The sequence below is a fragment of the Eleutherodactylus coqui genome, chromosome 5, assembly GCF_035609145.1.
Source record: "Eleutherodactylus coqui strain aEleCoq1 chromosome 5, aEleCoq1.hap1, whole genome shotgun sequence".
Classification (NCBI taxonomy): Eukaryota; Metazoa; Chordata; class Amphibia; order Anura; family Eleutherodactylidae; genus Eleutherodactylus; species Eleutherodactylus coqui.
The window spans coordinates 229,240,019-229,256,955 of NC_089841.1; the positions used below are offsets into that span (position 1 = coordinate 229,240,019).

General features: G+C 44.8%; 1 protein-coding gene across 2 annotated transcripts in view; it reads left to right on the top strand.

Annotated features, from left to right (window-relative positions):
• The window catches only part of CAAP1 (caspase activity and apoptosis inhibitor 1), a 34,426-nt gene continuing 17,489 nt past the window's right edge, over positions 1-16,937 (top strand). Inside the window, exons 1-5 of one of the 2 annotated variants that reach the window (XM_066604303.1) lie at positions 1-100; positions 890-1,093; positions 2,717-2,801; positions 11,731-11,809; positions 15,386-15,456. In XM_066604303.1, the coding sequence (XP_066460400.1) occupies positions 26-100; positions 890-1,093; positions 2,717-2,801; positions 11,731-11,809; positions 15,386-15,456 (514 nt within the window). In that variant the 5' untranslated portion in view covers positions 1-25. Of the gene's footprint in view, positions 140-889; positions 1,094-2,716; positions 2,802-11,730; positions 11,810-15,385; positions 15,457-16,937 lie in introns of both variants that reach the window. The other variant, XM_066604302.1, reaches the window with a different exon arrangement.

A 16,937-nucleotide genomic window follows, 5' to 3' on the forward strand; every position in this document is an offset into this window, starting at 1 on the left:
CACCACTGACCATTCCACGTGCAGTATGACTGGGGGTAAGAAAAGCTCCAGGGAGAAGAAGAAGAGGAGGAGGTCGGTGTCCTGTGACCTGGGCTCTCAGGTGGGGAGGAAGAGGAGGAGCACGGAGTCCAGCCAGCAGGTGCTCTTTTTTTTGTCCCTTTCTTCCTGGACTTATGGGGTCATGTGACCCATTCATTGCTGTACCCAGTGCAGATGTCACTGATGGACGGCAGCTCCTGGGCGGTTACTATCCTGTGTGCAGACGCTGTAGCAAGCACGTGAAAAAAATATCAGCATATCCTATTGTATTGCGGACTGAAATTGGCCATTAAAGCCAATAGGATCACCCAAATATACACCATAATTAAAGGGGTGTTCCAGGGAGAATACTATTGGTGAGCTATCCTCAGCGTAGGTCATCAATAGTTGATCGGCCGGGGTCTGTCGCTAGAGACCCCGACCGATCGGCTGATTGTGCGCTGCAATGACGCAGGGGCCGGAACGGACGTTTTAGCTCCGATCCCTGTGTAGTGGCCGACACTTGTAACTGCAGGCACGGCTTTCACTAAAATCAACGTGAGCCGTGCTGCAGTTACAAGACAATGTGAATGACCCCCAGAGGTCTTGTATGATGTCATGGCGGTTATAGAGGGTAAAAAAAAGGGGTTACAAAAATAAGTAAAAAAAAAAAAATTACAGAATAAATTTTTTTAATAATATATATTAAATAAAACAACCTACTGCCGACCTAAACCATCGCCGTGTGCGCCCTGTAACCCCAAACTAGACCCCGTGTGCGGCCCGCAGCGCTCATGACGTCCGCTGATACTTGTAGATCTCCACACTCCACTGTTTTGCTGGACTATTAACATTAAAGCTGTGATTTCAGGAAGCGGACGCCTCTGCGCTGCTCAGCGGGACCAAGGAAGAGGATGCGGAGGAGCTGAGCGACATAGAGGAGGGGGGGCTGGACCTCAATGTGCCGCTCAAGCCCATCAGCTTCTACATCGCGGACCGCAAGGAGATGCTGGAGCAATGCTTCCGGGTGCTGGGGGACAAGAAGCTCAAGAAAATGCTGCCGGACATGCTGAAGGTAACGAAACAACACTGCAAACATCTCGGGCCCAATGTCCACGGGCGGATCTGATGTGCGGAATCCACATGGGTCACCCGCACAGAAGATCTGCGATCCAAAGTGCCCATAGGGAAGCATTGGCATCCGCAACTGAATTCAAGCATGCAGATCTGATTTGCAGACCGCTTGGTGCGGAAAACAAATCACAGCATGCTCCATTTCAGTGCGGGTTCCCTGCGGACGGGCTCAATAGAAGTCAATGGGTGCGGACGATCCGCAGTGCATCCGCAAATACAGCTGAGGTGCACTAAGGATCTGAAGCTTAAAATCAAGTAGGGAGGTGGGGGAAAGGCTGGTCGTGGGATTACGGATTTTTTTTTTCCACTTTCGCGCGGAAAAAGCGTTACATCTGCTATCTCATGCAAATGGTTTCTGCAGGTCTCCCGCTGGGGATAGCACGTGTGGGAAAACAACCGCAGCATGCTGCATTTTTATGTGATTTTCCTGCATAGACAGCTTCCGCGGCTTCTATTGAAGCCAATGGACACCGTCCGAGTCCGCAGCTGTGACTGCGTCCGCGCTACAGGAAAGCAGGAGTTTTAAAAAAAAAGCCAGGACGGCGCATGCGTGCGGCTCACCGCCGGCGTCCCGAGCGCATCCGCTGTGCAGAAGAAAAAATATCCGGCTGCGACGGAGGAGAGCCCCGCAGCGCCCGGACAGGTGAGAATAATGTATTTTCTGGCCTCGTGCCTGCGGGCCGGGTGGAATCCGCTGCGGGATTCTGCTCAGGGAAACGTTGCGTACCCGTGGACATGAGGCCTTAGGCAGGTGGGGGAAGTGCCGCAGAGTAAGAATGTTTTCAAATATAGAAGTGTTACTAGTTTATTATCAGTAAGAGGGGGGCGATCACATGGCGGAATTTTCAATGGTGGATTCTGGCTCAAAAAATTGCGTCAAAATTAGCGTCTTTCTGTCGCGGATCTGCATGCAGAATTTGGCCTGTCCGTGGGCAGAATCCAAGTGTGGACTTCTGATACAGAAAATAACGTTTCCAAGAGCTTCCATGTTGGAATTGGCACGCGGATCTTGCCTGTTGACAGGGCACATTCTGTGGGCGGATCTGTGCCAAATATCGCAGTAGGAAGCTGTGCATGGGGTCGTGTTGGTTATCCCATATAGTCGGCCATAGGGCACAGGAATGTATCCTATAGGGCCCTGCGTTTGTAAACGAGCGCCGACACCTCTGGGTGCGATCCCTGGTTATCCATAGAACCCCTTCAATCTTCAAACCTAAGTAAGGGGAAAGGGACTTATTTGTATAGCGCCAACTTATTCCGCAGCACTTTCAGGTAATTCATTTATTACCCCCCACCAAGCTGGGTACTCATTTTACCGACCTTGGAAGGATGGGAGGCCGAGTCAACCTTGAGCTGGCTACCTGAATCATGCAGAGATTGAACTTGCAACCTTCAGGTCGTGAGCGAGAGCTTAGGACTGCATACTGCTGCCTTAACACTCTGCACAAAGTACATTTTCCCTCTAGGACATGTTTTTTCCCATGGCCCCCTCTGTGATCTGTGCAGCACAGGGTCGTGTACTTTACACCTGTGAGATGTACTTATGTTGTCATTTATACCGCAGGACTTATCTCTGGAGGAGATCCGACAACTCTGCCTCGAGCAAGTAGAGATGGAAACCGATGAGAGTCTATTGCGGATCCTTCAGGGTGAGAATAACCCGCCATCATGTAGTGTTTGTGCTATAAGAATAACCCGCCATCATGTAGTGTTTATAAGAATAACCCGCCCTCATGTAGTGTGTATTACACCGAGGACGCCTAACGGCGATGTGTGTTCCCCAGGAGTGATGCTTTGCATCGCCATATCCCATGATGCCACTGGCTCACCGCTGAGACTAGTCTCTCCATGCTGCCTAGTTATTAGTTGGCTTCTCAGCTCTCTGAGGGCATCGGCTATTCTCAGGGTGGACAGTTTAATTAATGCGCTGGAGACCCCAAAGGAAAACTGAGTGAAAGCAGTCTGCAGCATCAGAAAAACAAGAGGTGAGCTACATAAGTGATTGAACACGCTGAGACACCTGACTAATGAAAACTAGGAACATGTGAGGAATAAAAAGATCCACAATACCAAGTTAGGGTCGTTAACATCAGCATTTTTTTTTTAACCAATCAATTTATAAAAAAAAAAACAACAAATGGGACAGATGGCAGAAAGGAGCTCAAACGGAAAGCGTAGTTTTATTTTTACGGATCTGTTAAAAAAAAGGAGACCTTTTCTACGATTTTGTTTCTGCTGGCTTCCGTTTACATCTGATTTTTATTGCATTTGTTTATATTCTTTTGTCCTTCTAACCTTCTATGAGTGTTCATTTTAACCCCTTAAGGACCAAGCACGGTAAATAATATGGTGTTTGGTCCTGGGCTTTAATCCCCTCCGATAGCAGAAATATGATGCGGGATTAAAGCCTCTGCACCTGCAATCTTACAGGAGCAGGTCGGGTTCTCAGGTGTTAGTCACAGCGGAGAACCTGGAAGAGAAGGGAGAAGTGCGTGCGTGTGTGCGTGCGTGCGTTTTTTAACCACTTCTGCCTTCTCCTTTCAAGGCTCTATAGCGTTCCATCAGCGCTATGTACTAAAAAGTGGAAGTGTTCTTTCCACTATACAACCTGGCGGGTTTACACGTGACTGCCAGGATCCCCTGTCACAGCAGAGCTGCAGGGTCCTTGCAGACCTTGAACAGCTCTGCCGGTGACTGATGTCACTACAGGGGGTTATTTTTCCCTGTAAATGGGGTTCCTATGGATGCTCCAGCTACAGTGGAAGAGCATGAAATAAGCAAAGAAAAAGACCACGTGAATGACCCCCAAAGGTCTTATATGACGTCATGGTGGACATAGTGGTTAAAAAACATATTTATCAAAATAAGTTTAAAAAAAATTAACAGAATAATATATATATCTGACTATACGCCAGCCAAAACCGTTGCCATAAGCGCCTTGTAATCCTGAACAAATTATATATCAAAATGTCTGAAACAATGTGAGGAATCCACTGCTTACTCGGTTTTTAGTGTAAATATACTTTTTTTTTTTTTTTAAACTATAAATAAAAAAAAAACTTTTTTTAGCTTTTTAACACCTAAAAAAACTGAAAAAACTGTCAGTGACATCCCTAAAAAGTGCCTTGTCCTTAGGGGGTTAAAAACCTATCTGTTAAATGGACATCAGAAACCTTCCCATTCGGGTCTGTCACCTGGAAAGAGTCCTTTCTATTGGATTTCCTTTTCTGCAGAAACAATAGCGCAGCGGTCGGTGCTGTTATTTCAGTTTAAGAAACGGAAGGCGGATGTAACGGAGGCAAGCGTAGCTGAGCGGAAATCGGTAGAAGCTTAAATGGAACATCTCTAAACTGAAAGCACATGTGTGAATGAGACCCTATCCTGAAAATGCTAGAACATTTTTCTGGTTTCCCCTGCAGAATAGACCAGCATTGGATAAGTGTGGGCGAATCCCCTGATTAAGGCCCCCTGTCGACGGGCGTGATTTCGCCGGCGGTAAATCGCAGGCGAATCGCGCCATCTGAAGCTTTCCGTAGCATTGCTATGGAAAGTGCCGGCCCCCTGTCCATGAGCGGAGAATCATTGCGATTCTCCGCTCGCAGCTGGCAATTCGCAGCATGCTGCGAATTGCCGTGATTCTCTGCGGTCAGCTTATCTGTCAGATAGGCTGACAGCGGAGATCCGTCTGCCAGCTCCTGCTCCCGGGTGGCGGTTCCCGCAACGCCCGTGGACAGGGGGCCTAAGGCAGCTCTGTCCATTCTTTGTTTAATTTTTTTGTTTTTATACAGCCCAGACACTGAACCCTCTGTAGCCATTATGGCTATAACAGACAGCTGCATCCTGCTGCAGCAGCCGGGATCGGCCCTAGCCTCAAGCCAGGAGATTTAACCCTTTAGGTGTTCCAGTCAATGCAGCTAGCGGCATCTATGGGATTTGTGGAGGGAGGAGGCTCCCTCCTTCAACCTGTCTACGCCTCCGTAATCGTATCATGGGGTGTCGATGGTTGCCATGGCAGCCAGAGGCCTAATCATGCCCCCCTATGTCTGACCAGATACGGTGGTCTAGGCCGGTTAGTTTCTTCGTTGACAGGAATAGGCCTTACTGTCGGTCAAGAAAGTGGTAACTTGGGCCGGTTTCACACGGCTGAGAAACTCGCACGAGATTTGTACATTGCGAGACTCGCAAATGTGAACCCTATTCTTTTGCATGGAGTCCTATACAGGGCATGTCCTATCTTCTCGCGTTTCTCGTCTAACGCACCTGATAGCCGCGTCGGGGGATTGCTACTTCACAGAAGTGATTGGAGCCGTTTTTGCCAGAAAACACCTCATATCAGCAGGAGCCCGCAGTGAATTCCAACCCTGCCCAAGGCCGGCGACCCTGCGTACTTGTGTCTGCAGGCGGCGGCCTCTGCACGGATCTCTACTCTTCCCGGACATCTGTACTGCGGATGGGCCGCACGGCTCGCCGCTCTTCTTGCAGAATCCAACTGCGTGGGTGCTGCTTATTGAACATCTTCCATTGACGTCAATGGAAACTGTCTGTGCGGGAACCGCAGTGAAATGGCGCAGCAGCGATGGGTTTTCTGGACCAAAAGATCTGCAAAGCAAATGCGCATGCTGTAGTTCAGCTGCGGACGCCAATGCTGCTCTATGGCGTCCGAACTGCGAATTCATTCATGGCGGCTTGAACTGCGACTCTTCCGCGCAGGTGACCCGTGTAGATTACGCAAATCAGATGCGCCCGCAGACATTGGGCCTGATTCACAGAGGGGATCACAATAATGTGATGGTTCAGTCAGATGAAGTGTAAATATTTGTACATATTGGTTATTCTTCACATCTCACTGAGGTATCAGACGGATCCAGTTGTACGTATCGTGTTTGATCCCCCGCCTCTCTGTGAATTACTAGTATGTGCGCATATATTACACCCGCATATCTTTACTAATTGATCCCTTGATATTAGCAAACTCTCTGTGGTGGAGTATATTTAGCTCTGCCTCCCCTCCGCCTGCTTCTTCTCATGGCTTGGTCTTAATATTGTATACTAATAAAGATATAATCACAGGCTAACCTATCGGTCATGGTGAACGGCATACAGAAAAAATACATTTTTTAATTTTTTTTTTTTAACTTCTCGGCTCCTAAAAACACAATAAAAAACTTATTAAAAATTTTGTCTGCACCCAAATAGGTACCAATGAAAACATCAGCTTAACTTGCAACCTTTTTTTTTTCTTGTACGGCCGCCTGTCCACGGGCGTTGCGTTTTAACGTAAGTGCATTTACGCCGCGAGAGAACACTTAAAGTCACTGCGTCTTTTATATGCGAGCGAAAAATCGCGGTGGATTTGCGCTCGTGTACATCGGGCTGTACTCTCCATAGTTATCCTATGGAAAACATTTCATGCGTTTTCCACGTGCGGATTAATCCAATGAAGAATGGGGCCTAATTTTGCAATGTCACGATGGATCTTGAAGAGAAAAAAAATCCTAATATCTGAGAGCTTTCACTCTGCCCGTTAAGCCCACTAGTCTGTTTTCCATTCCCTATGGCAGCCTGATGGGGCACATCGACAATGGACAAGAGAGGAGTCCCTGTGTTATGGCTGAGTGTTATAGGCCTGCTCTGTGACCTTTGTGGAGGTCATTGTACAGGGAGGGTTAGATCAGTGTTCCTCAACAGGTCATGTTTTCAGGATCTCCTTTAGTAAGAAGACCCGTGGTAATGTCTGAGGCACCGACCATAATTAAATCGCCTGTGCAATACTGAGGAAATCCTGAAAACATGACCTGTTGTGTGTCGTGAAGACTGGAGTTGAGGAACACTCGGTTAGATAGTAAACTGTGACTATTAGCTCTGGTGATTGGAGCACTCCTAGTCAAACTGCTAACAACGACCTGTCCATCTGTCCATGAGTGAGTGACTTGCATGCTCTGCCCCTGATCACATGACTGCAACATCATCAAATGGCCTTCATCCCCTGTGAAGGAGCTACATGCTCCACCCCAATCACATGACGGTGACATTATCACAGGTACGTGCGTACACACCCCTGCTGTCCTGCTAGGTGTTCGTTAGTGTTTTATAGCAGCTGAGGCCGCAGAGGGTTTGTAGTCCACCTGTAATCTGCACAAAGATGCAAGACATTTGATGACGTCTCCATCATGTGATCAGGGCTGAAGCATGTAAGTCATTCACTTGAGATGAGCGTCACCGTCATGTGATCAGGGGCGGAGTATGACGGTGACGTCATTACAGGTTCTTTATCTCCACTGCTGTGCTGCTTCTGATCCCTGTTGCATGGGATGAAGTGTGTGTGCGTGCGTGCGTGTGCGTGCGCGTGCGCGTGTGTGTGTGTGCCCTGACTGACTGACTCGCCACTAATTCTCTAACTTCCCGATGTGGTACAAACATGAAATTTGAAAGAAGCATCCCTAGGGTACTAAGTAGGAAAAGTAAAAGGGTCAAAACTCTATTATTCAATGCTAATTGCAAAAGTAAGTGCACCCCTATGTTATGTAACTTCTCGGTGTCGTACAAGCATGGAATTTGGCGTGAGCATTCTTCAGGTCCTAAATGAGGAGAGTGAGAGGAGTGGCACATTCTGCAGAGGGACATTGGTACATGCAGCCTGAGGAGAATCTAACGCTCCTCTATGTGTATACATATTTTATTCGTCGTTTACTCTAGAGTAACCTTTACTTCATAAAATGTTCAAATCAAATTAACTCGGGTGAAGCCGAGTATATCCGCTAGTGCTTAGTATATAATTCTTTGGAGTATTTAGTATTCCAAAGCATAAGGAAATGTAAAACCAGGTGGATCAAAATGGCTTCGGCCATGCCTTTTCTTAAAGAAAACCACCAACAACACTTTGTGATTACGGTACAGTAAGAGTCTGAGCTGCATCGTCCTCTTTCAGTGTATTATATATCAAAATTCAGTTAGGCATCTGATACATCACAAACAAAGTGGTAAATCAAGGATTTGACAAGTCTTTGGCATAAATGTAGTTTTCTCCTGTCTAGTTTTAGAGAGATAACAACCTTGGCATAATATAATACCGTTACTAAATGTTATACACACTCCTACTGCTGCTGTTTCCCGTATGCTTAGGAAATGATAAGTAAAAGACAAAATCCTCCTACTTCCGAAAATCTCTCCAAACTTTATTCATGCAGCACTTGACCTGACCATGACCTGAGTTTAAGGCGTCTTAAAGTCCTCCGTATTCTTAAAGGCTACCTAATTTCTCCATCAAAAGCATTATTGCCTGTTGGTATAATACTGATGGGCAAACTGTCCAGCCATGTTTTTGGCAGACCTAAAGGTCCTTGTCGGGGGTCCTCCGCTACCATGGAGACCCTTGGGAACCCCTTGATCATATGAAAAGTTCTCAACACCACATTCACATCCTAGTATTTGATAAGTGCCATGGATTCAATCGTCACATTTGCATGGAGTTTTGTATGTTCTCCCCAGGTATGTGTGGTTACCTCTGTTAGTGCAAACAAAACTATTTGTTATACAATATGCTTCTGCGGTCCAAATTCAGTTAGAGAATAGCCGAGCTCTGGAAATAACTTTCACCACAACACCACTTAGCGTGATCAAAGTAATCTGTTTATTGATTGACAGGCAGCAGTTTTTATAGTGGCGCATGCTTCAATTATAATAAATTTGAATTATTGTAATTCATTTATTGCCATTGGGCGATAAAACATAAACACAATATGAATATGCAAGATAAGGAATTTAACATCTAAAATGCCAGGCAAAGCAGCGCATTAGAATCCTGCATGGTTAGCCTCTCAAAACACAAAAGTACACTAATGGTAAACAATAAATTGTTTAGAAAGAAGATTTTGTAACCTGGGAACATGCCATCTCGACCCGCTGGCCAGTCTGAATGCTACATAGCTATTTCCCACAGCTCTGGCCTCAGTTATTCACTCGAGGCTTTTTGAGTAACCATTTAATATCTATAGATCCTCAAGAAAGAGGACAAATGAAGATAATAAAAAGAGGCATTCAAGATGGCTACCTAACACAAAAATAGCTACGCATAGAATAGAACACTGAGTCCTATTCATTTTACTAACACCTCTCACGGGTATACAAGTAGCGATGGAGATAATAAACAAATGCTGATTGTTTTTCTGTCTAAGGCCACTCTCACAAACATGCCACTTTGGTGCTGAGGATACCACAGCATACTTTAAAATCCCGCCATTGATTTCAATAGGGCTTTGCAGACCTACGCTCTAACGCGGCATTTCTAACGCAGTGATTTTCGACCAATGTCTGTTGCTTTTTTTTTTTTTTTACGCACCTCATCACCCATTACAATGATTGGGAGCGTTAAAGGCTGCACAATGCATTCAAAAACATTGATTGAAATCACGGTAAAATGCTGTGATTCCGAGCACTGTTTTTGAGTGCATGTGTGAGAGTGACCTAAGGATGGTTTATACAGAACGAGAATTGTTCGAATGACAGAGTTTTTTGGTTTAACCCCTTAATGCCGCAGTACGTACATTTACACCCTAGCTGCGGGGTACCTAACACAGTAGGACGAATACTTGCATCCTGTGAATGGCGCAGGCTCAGAAGCTGTTAACCCTCTACAGGCCACGTCTATGTAGATCAAGACATGTAAAGGGTTCACCGAGGGTGCACGCGCCAAGGGGTTGCTATCACAGCCGGACGCCAGACACTGTACGCAATAAGGCATAACTGTACAGAATAGCTGTTATGGTTCAAGTCCCCCACAAAGACCTAAAAAATGTTAAGTAAAATGGTGTACAAAAAAAATAACAATAACCCTTTTTTGTGCACTTTTCCCTATTTGTATTTAAAAAAAAAAAAAAGTAAAAATCTCACATATTTGGTATCATCCGATCCGTAACAACCTGTACAATAACTTGAACACACTATTTATGCTGCGCGGCAAAAAAAATGAAAGAAAACAAACAAAAAAACCTAAAGAAAAATAGAGGCAAAATGTTTATTTCGTTTGTATTGCCAAACGCAATAAAAGTTATCAAAAAGAGATGTATCTAACCCAAAATGGTACCAATAAAAACTACAGTTCACCACAGAAAGAAACAAGCCCTCGTACGGCCATTTCGACGGAACAATAAAAAATTGATGGTTTTTGAAAAGTGGAGATGAAAATCCCCCCAAAATCATTTCATCCTTACGGGCTTAAAATGTAGTCCTTTTACACGTGCAGATAATCGTTTACATTTTTTAGTCATTCGCTCGTTCACTCGATTGTTGGTCTTTCAGAGGACTGTGCCAGTGAATGGGAATGAAGGATCGCTTTTTACACGTATCGACTTGCGAACGAACGATTATTTTTATGTCTTCATAAAATGAACAGTAAGCAAACAAGTTATCGTTCGGTGCTCAATCATTGGTCGCGTTTACACTGAACCATTATTGTTCAGCTTCACACGATCCGATAACTTTTTGAACGATTATGTTTCCATGTAAAAGGGCCCTAATATATGGATAGATTTCACTTAGCGTTGAAATATTAAGTTGCATAATAGAAGTAGTTTAGAACTTGCTGGGGAATGTGTACCGGAGAGGCGTAACGTGAAGATTCGGGGCCCTAATGCAAAACCTGTAACTGGGCCCCCAAGTATACCGTATTTTTCGCCTTATAAGACGCACCCCCGTTTTAGAGCGGGAAAATAGGGGGGAAAAAATCATTACTCACCTCCCCCGGCGTTCTGCGGCGCTGCTGCAGGCTGTTGCTCCCTCCTGGTTCCCGGCAGAGCATTGCTTTCTGGACGCAGGGCTTGAAATCCCCGCCTCCAGAAAGCTAATACTGTGATTGGCTAACACACGCCGTCAGCCAATCACAGCCATTCAATGACATCATTGAATGGCTGTGATTGGCTGAAGGCGCACGTGTGTTAGCCAATCACAGTTAGGATTTCAAGTCCCGCGTCCAGAAAGCAATGTTCTGCTGTGGACCAGGAGGGAGTGACAGCCTGCAGCAGCGCCGCAGAATGTCGGGGGAGGTGAGTAATGATTTTTTTTTTTGACAGGAGGAGAGAAATCTTCTAACTAATCGCACATTTGTTCGTGCGATCGCGAATTTAGCGCACTCGCGCTAAATAAATCACGTCCGCGCATTAAAATCGCGATCGCGCTAAAAATGGCGATCGGAACGAATTTTCGGCACATTCGCTTTATAAGACGCAGGAACTTTTCCCCCCCGCTTTGGAGGCGGAAAAAGTGCGTCTTATAAAGCGAAAAATACGGTAATGGTTTATTCATAGCACTGCGCTCCCTATATGGAGAAGAGAACCCTTATAGGCCCCTAAGGCTCCTGGGCCCGGGTGCAACCGCATCCCCCTATATTTAAGCCCATGTTTTAGAGGCTACTCTCATATAGAGTGCTCTGCATAAGAGCGTTGAGGAACCTGGCGTAGAAGACATACAGCACTTCAGAGTGTGCAAACTCAATAGCCCTCAATAGTGGTTATGCCTCTTGAAGATGATGTATTAGAAGTAGTTTTCCAAATGGCTGGGTTTATTTTCTATTACTCTGCCCAGGTGATCACGGCGTAGATTCTAACACCGAGGAAGAAAATGAAGGCCACGCGGCAAAATCCAGAGCGGGACCAATCAATCAGTAAGTATTTTTTGGACACATCTGCCTCATGTATTAAAACTATCTAAAAAAGAATAGCAACCAATCAAATGCAGCTTTCATTTTATTAGAACAGTATCAGAAACGAAAGCTGCGCTCTGGTTGGTTGCTTTGGCCAACAAGGATAGTTTTTGTTGTAGACCTTTTTGATAAATGAGGCCTAGTGTGTTTAGAAGTTTCACATTTCAACTATCTATGATGATAAAATGTTTAAGACTCTACCAAAACTCAGTTTCTGCCGGAGATTTTACCATTTTTGACTGGAAGAATAGTGCTGCATGCATGACGGACAGCTTGGCAGAACCCAACAGGCCACCATTATGGGTCAGTGAGGTCCACCAGGCTCAGCTGGTGGTCACTTTGTGATTGATCATACATCCTGAACAGATTTTTTTTTTTGTTTGTTTGTTTTGTTTATTTTTTATTTTATTTTATTTTTTTTTAGTCATTTTATAAATGTAGATTATTTATCTTGTACTGATCTTGAGTTACAGCCTTAGTGACCACCCTATTGTGTTTTTACATCCTGCCGTTGCAGGACGTGTATGGAGGGAGATCATGCTGCTGTCTCCCTCCATACATCGCGGGTGTCAGCTGTTTCTTACAGCTGACACCCGCGGGCAACGGCCCCGACAAGCCGCGCGGCCGATCGGGGCTGTTAACCCTTTAAATGCCGCTGTCAAATTTGACAGCGGCATTTAAATCGCCCGAACATTGTAATGCCCCCCGCGAAGAGATTGGGAGAGACGTGCGGGTGTCATGGTAGCCTGGGTCCTTCTAAAAGGCCCCGTTGATGTCATGGCAGAATGCCTATCAAGCCATCCCCATGGGTTGGCCTGATAGACTGCTTGTCAGATCGCAGTATGATGTAATGCTGTAGCATTACGTCATACTGCAGGAGCGATCAAAGCATTGCATGTTGTGGTCCCCCCTGGGGACTAAAAGAAAATGTAAAAATAAGAACAATAAATCTTTTTTAATTTTTAAAAAAAAAACAAAGTTCTAAAAGTAAAAAAAACAACTTTTGCCATATTTACAAACAAAACATCTTAATAATAAAACAAAAATACATAATTGGTATCACTGCGTCCATAAAAGTCTGATCTATCAAAGCAATGCATAATTTACCCTGCACGGTGAATGTCGTCTGAAAAAAAAAAAAGGAATGCCAGAAATGTGGTGTTTTTTTTTTGTCACCCTGTTGCCAATCCAGAATTACACTAACTTTTTTTTTTTCTCTTTTATGGATGAATGGGCACCTACAGATATGTCATGATTCAACAATATTAAATCAGGTGCAATGTACAAAAATACAGAGAGCTTCACATGTTAGTCCAATACTGCCGTAGTCTTCCATAGTAATTGCCTGCAGAGGACCTTTTTTCTCATACACAAAAACAGCAAGAAAGAAAGATAATCGCACCGCGTTGTCATCGGTCACAAACAAATGACCTACTATTAGCCACTACAGAAACTACTTTTCATTGGGAGTGATCATATTAATCTTTTGCATTAGCCTTGCATCAGGATTAAGTAGAAATAGTAAGAGTTTTTAAAGTAGAGTCAAACCAGTCAAATGTGGAGAAAGAATATCCAGTCATTGCCCTACAGCCCACCCATCTAACCCAGATTTATTGAAGATCTCTTCATGGCCCATTTAATCAGCAGAAGAGACAGGTTGATTAAGCGAATCCGGCCATGGAGGCTTGGCGCTCGAGGAGCAAACCAGAACATAGAAACTGTACAGTGCTCACAAAAGAGCATTCTGCTCATATGAGAAAATCATCAGGGTTTACCCATAGTACACAGGTTTTAGATCGTCTGGAACAGCTGCCCTGTTCTTGAATTTTCAGGGCATAAGCATTAAAGAATAAGCTTCCATGTGTATGTATGAGGAACAACACTATTTCAAGTCATATGATTTGTATCCTGAATTTTAAAGCGTTTTCTTTTTTTTTTTGCCCTGCAGGCTGTTGATCTAAATTTTCAGTACTCTCTGAGCTGGTGTATGGAGATCACTATTATGCTGTGTTCAATACACTGTGCACAGAGATAACTACAGACCCTGCTCTCTGTAACGCACAGAAAGAACATCTTCAGGGAGGACCCTGGAGAAATTCTAAGCAGTTCTAGATGTAATTTCTGTAGATGTACCACGGTAAATAACTCACCATTAGCAGCAGCTACTTCAATGAGACTCTGTCTTCCGACTCCTCGCCTCTCCCATCTTCTCTCCATAGACTTCTCTGGGCAGGTGGAGGCATGGCTCTACTTCACTTCCTGTTATCTTTCTTTGTATCTCTGTTACTAGAAATAAACTTCACATGACAACAGCAATGGATGGCAAATTAGAAGGAAAGCAGGCCCCTAGTAGCCAGCCATTTAGAGGGGTTTTCTTTTAATGCACAAACAAAATTTTAGGTAACTGAAGTGATTGCCAGTTTTGCTAGTGATCATCATCTAAGATCAAGTCATTCAAAAAGTTGCTTAACAGTTAAAAAAAAAATGTTTAGCAACTCCTTGGAGGAGCCAATATCTCATGAGCACCGCGGCCCCTTCAGTCAGCTGATTGCCTGGGATCCCCGGTAGCAGAACTCCACCAATCAGATATTGATGGCCTATCAATTTTGAAAGCCTGGCTAGCCCCTTTTGAATAATCTGTAGCTCTCCATCTAGAATCCTCACCGGATCTGCCAGTAGATGGCTCTGCTCGCCTTGTGGTTTCCTTCTCTTCCACGTTTATTCTGCAGTTCTATAAATTATATGTCTACAGCAAGTTTTAAAGTATGGAGTGGTGTATACAAAAACACTCCGGGGAGCTGAGGAGCAGATGGTCAGATTTCTTCTATTCCATCTCCGTTTCTGCGCACGTAATAGCATCTTGTGCACGTTATTGCTCATTTTTACTGTAATAGAAATGATAGTTCTTGTAATGGAGCAGCTGAAGTGTGCGCATTGAAAAAAGCCCGTTGCGTAATATAACCGCCTATTCGCAGAGTATGCGTTGAGAGAATGTGTTTAGTACATGCATCTCTGTAGTTTGAGTTTGCTTCCTCTTCTTGACATCCCCTTTTACGGTACTTGAAAGGGAGGCTCGTCCCAGAGGGCTGTAAAGTGACCAACTGATGGGGTAGCATTGATTTTATTGAACAGACACCCTTATTCGCACCCTATGGACAATGGAAGAGGGCAAGAGTCCCAGCAGAGTTACCCTCAGGCCATTATCTCAAACCTGACCTCTTAAATATGTTGTACAGCAAAAGTAAATCTATATAAATTTGGCGGTCTCCTAATTATCATATGCATGCAATGCTTTTTCCTCCATCTGGATAGATTATAGTCATTGGGGTCCGTCTGGTGCTGTTTGGTTCCATCCAGAGACAGAGCTGTTCAGCCATGGGGATTCCCCTTTTCTGCTCCCCAAACGGAGCAGAAAAGTGGAATCCCCAACGCTGATGTGAAACCCCCTGAATTCTTATAATTCAAATATTTTTTTTATTCAGCAAAATATTTAAACGTTTTTTTGTTTTTCTATTTATAATGTTGCCTCCTTTGCAGAAATGACAATACGGAGACAACCTCTTCCCTGAGGGCGAATTCGGGGTTTGAAGAGGCAGATGCAAAGACAGGTAAGTAAAGCTAATGTACTGTGCAAACCTATGTATTCTGCACCAGTAAATACTGTAGATGGGACTATGTCCGGGCTGTATTTGTTGTGCACTTCTGTGACCTAGTCTTCTATATCCGTGAACCTTGCCTGTACCTATGTATTAAAATCGGGGAGCACAACCTGCACTCCAGGGGAGTCACATGCGGCCCGCAATGTCATTCTGTGCAGCCTCCAACCGTCTGGACAGGACACACAAATGCTTGTAGCTGCTCACATGTAGTTTCCATGTCAGAGAGGTGTAGTACACAGATAATGGGGGTAGTCATCTCTGGGTCCCCCATACATCAGTACAATGGGGTCTTTTGGCACCAGAATGGAGTACATGGGTTAGAGGTGGCCATCTATACACACAGCTCTCCGTTGTAGTTTATGGAAGTTGTGACATGCTGGGCTATTACCAGAACACCCATCTACAATGGACAGAGCCAGCTGTACGGTCTCCTCTGCTCTTCAGTGCTGACGGGGGAAGAAAGGGACCTGCATTGTCCCAGTAGATGGGAGTCCTGAAGGTGGAATCGACACCCTTGAGACCTTTTTGGCTTGCCATAAATGTCTCGTGTGTCTATAAACCTCTAAGGGGTCATTCACATGAGCAGGTTTTGTTTCAAAGTTCTGTCTGAGTAAACTTGGACCCATTAAAATCAATGGCCTCTTCAGACTTGCAATTCTTTATTTATATATTTATCTTTTCTTTCACGGACTGATGATCCATAAAAAAAGAAATGCAGCTTGTCTGCTTCAGATAACCTGTCCAGGGTCTTTTCATACACAGACAGACCCCATCAGGATCAGTGGAGCGGACGGTGGCTCAGATGAGTTGCTCTCGCCCGAATACGTCGAGCTCTTTAGAAAAATGTAAAAATAGGACCGTCACCCTAGAGCTACATTCCATCACATTGAGTGCTCCAAGTGCAACTGGATCCCAAGGAGTTGGAGGTGTGATCTCCCACCCCCCTATCCCCCTCGCTCAGCGACTCACAGGCTCCAATAGTCATTCTTCTGTGGCCGCTGAAGCCTGTGAGTGGCTGGGTGTCATGTACCCAATGAACGACACATGACCGCCTGCCACTTCTTCTGGGATGCAGGCACTAGATGGGAAGCAGCTGTGATAGGTAACTATTCAATTTTTATTGATTTTTTTATTTTTTTTTCCCAGCCCTTTTAATGGAAACTGCCTTAAAGGGACATTCACACTTTGCAGAAACGCTGCAGTTCTGCTGTAGAATTTCCGCAGTCTGCACACTTGGACTCGCACCCATTGAGAGATCTGAGGTTGGTTTTTAAACGTAATGACTTATCGTTTGCACAATCAGACTGTCAGTTTTCACTCGTGCAGCCTGTTTATACAAGCGGATAAATCGTTCCCTTGCTAACCAGTTAATGAGAGCGGCTGCACGATCCGTATTTAAACCGAACAATATTGAATGAGCCAGCGGTGAT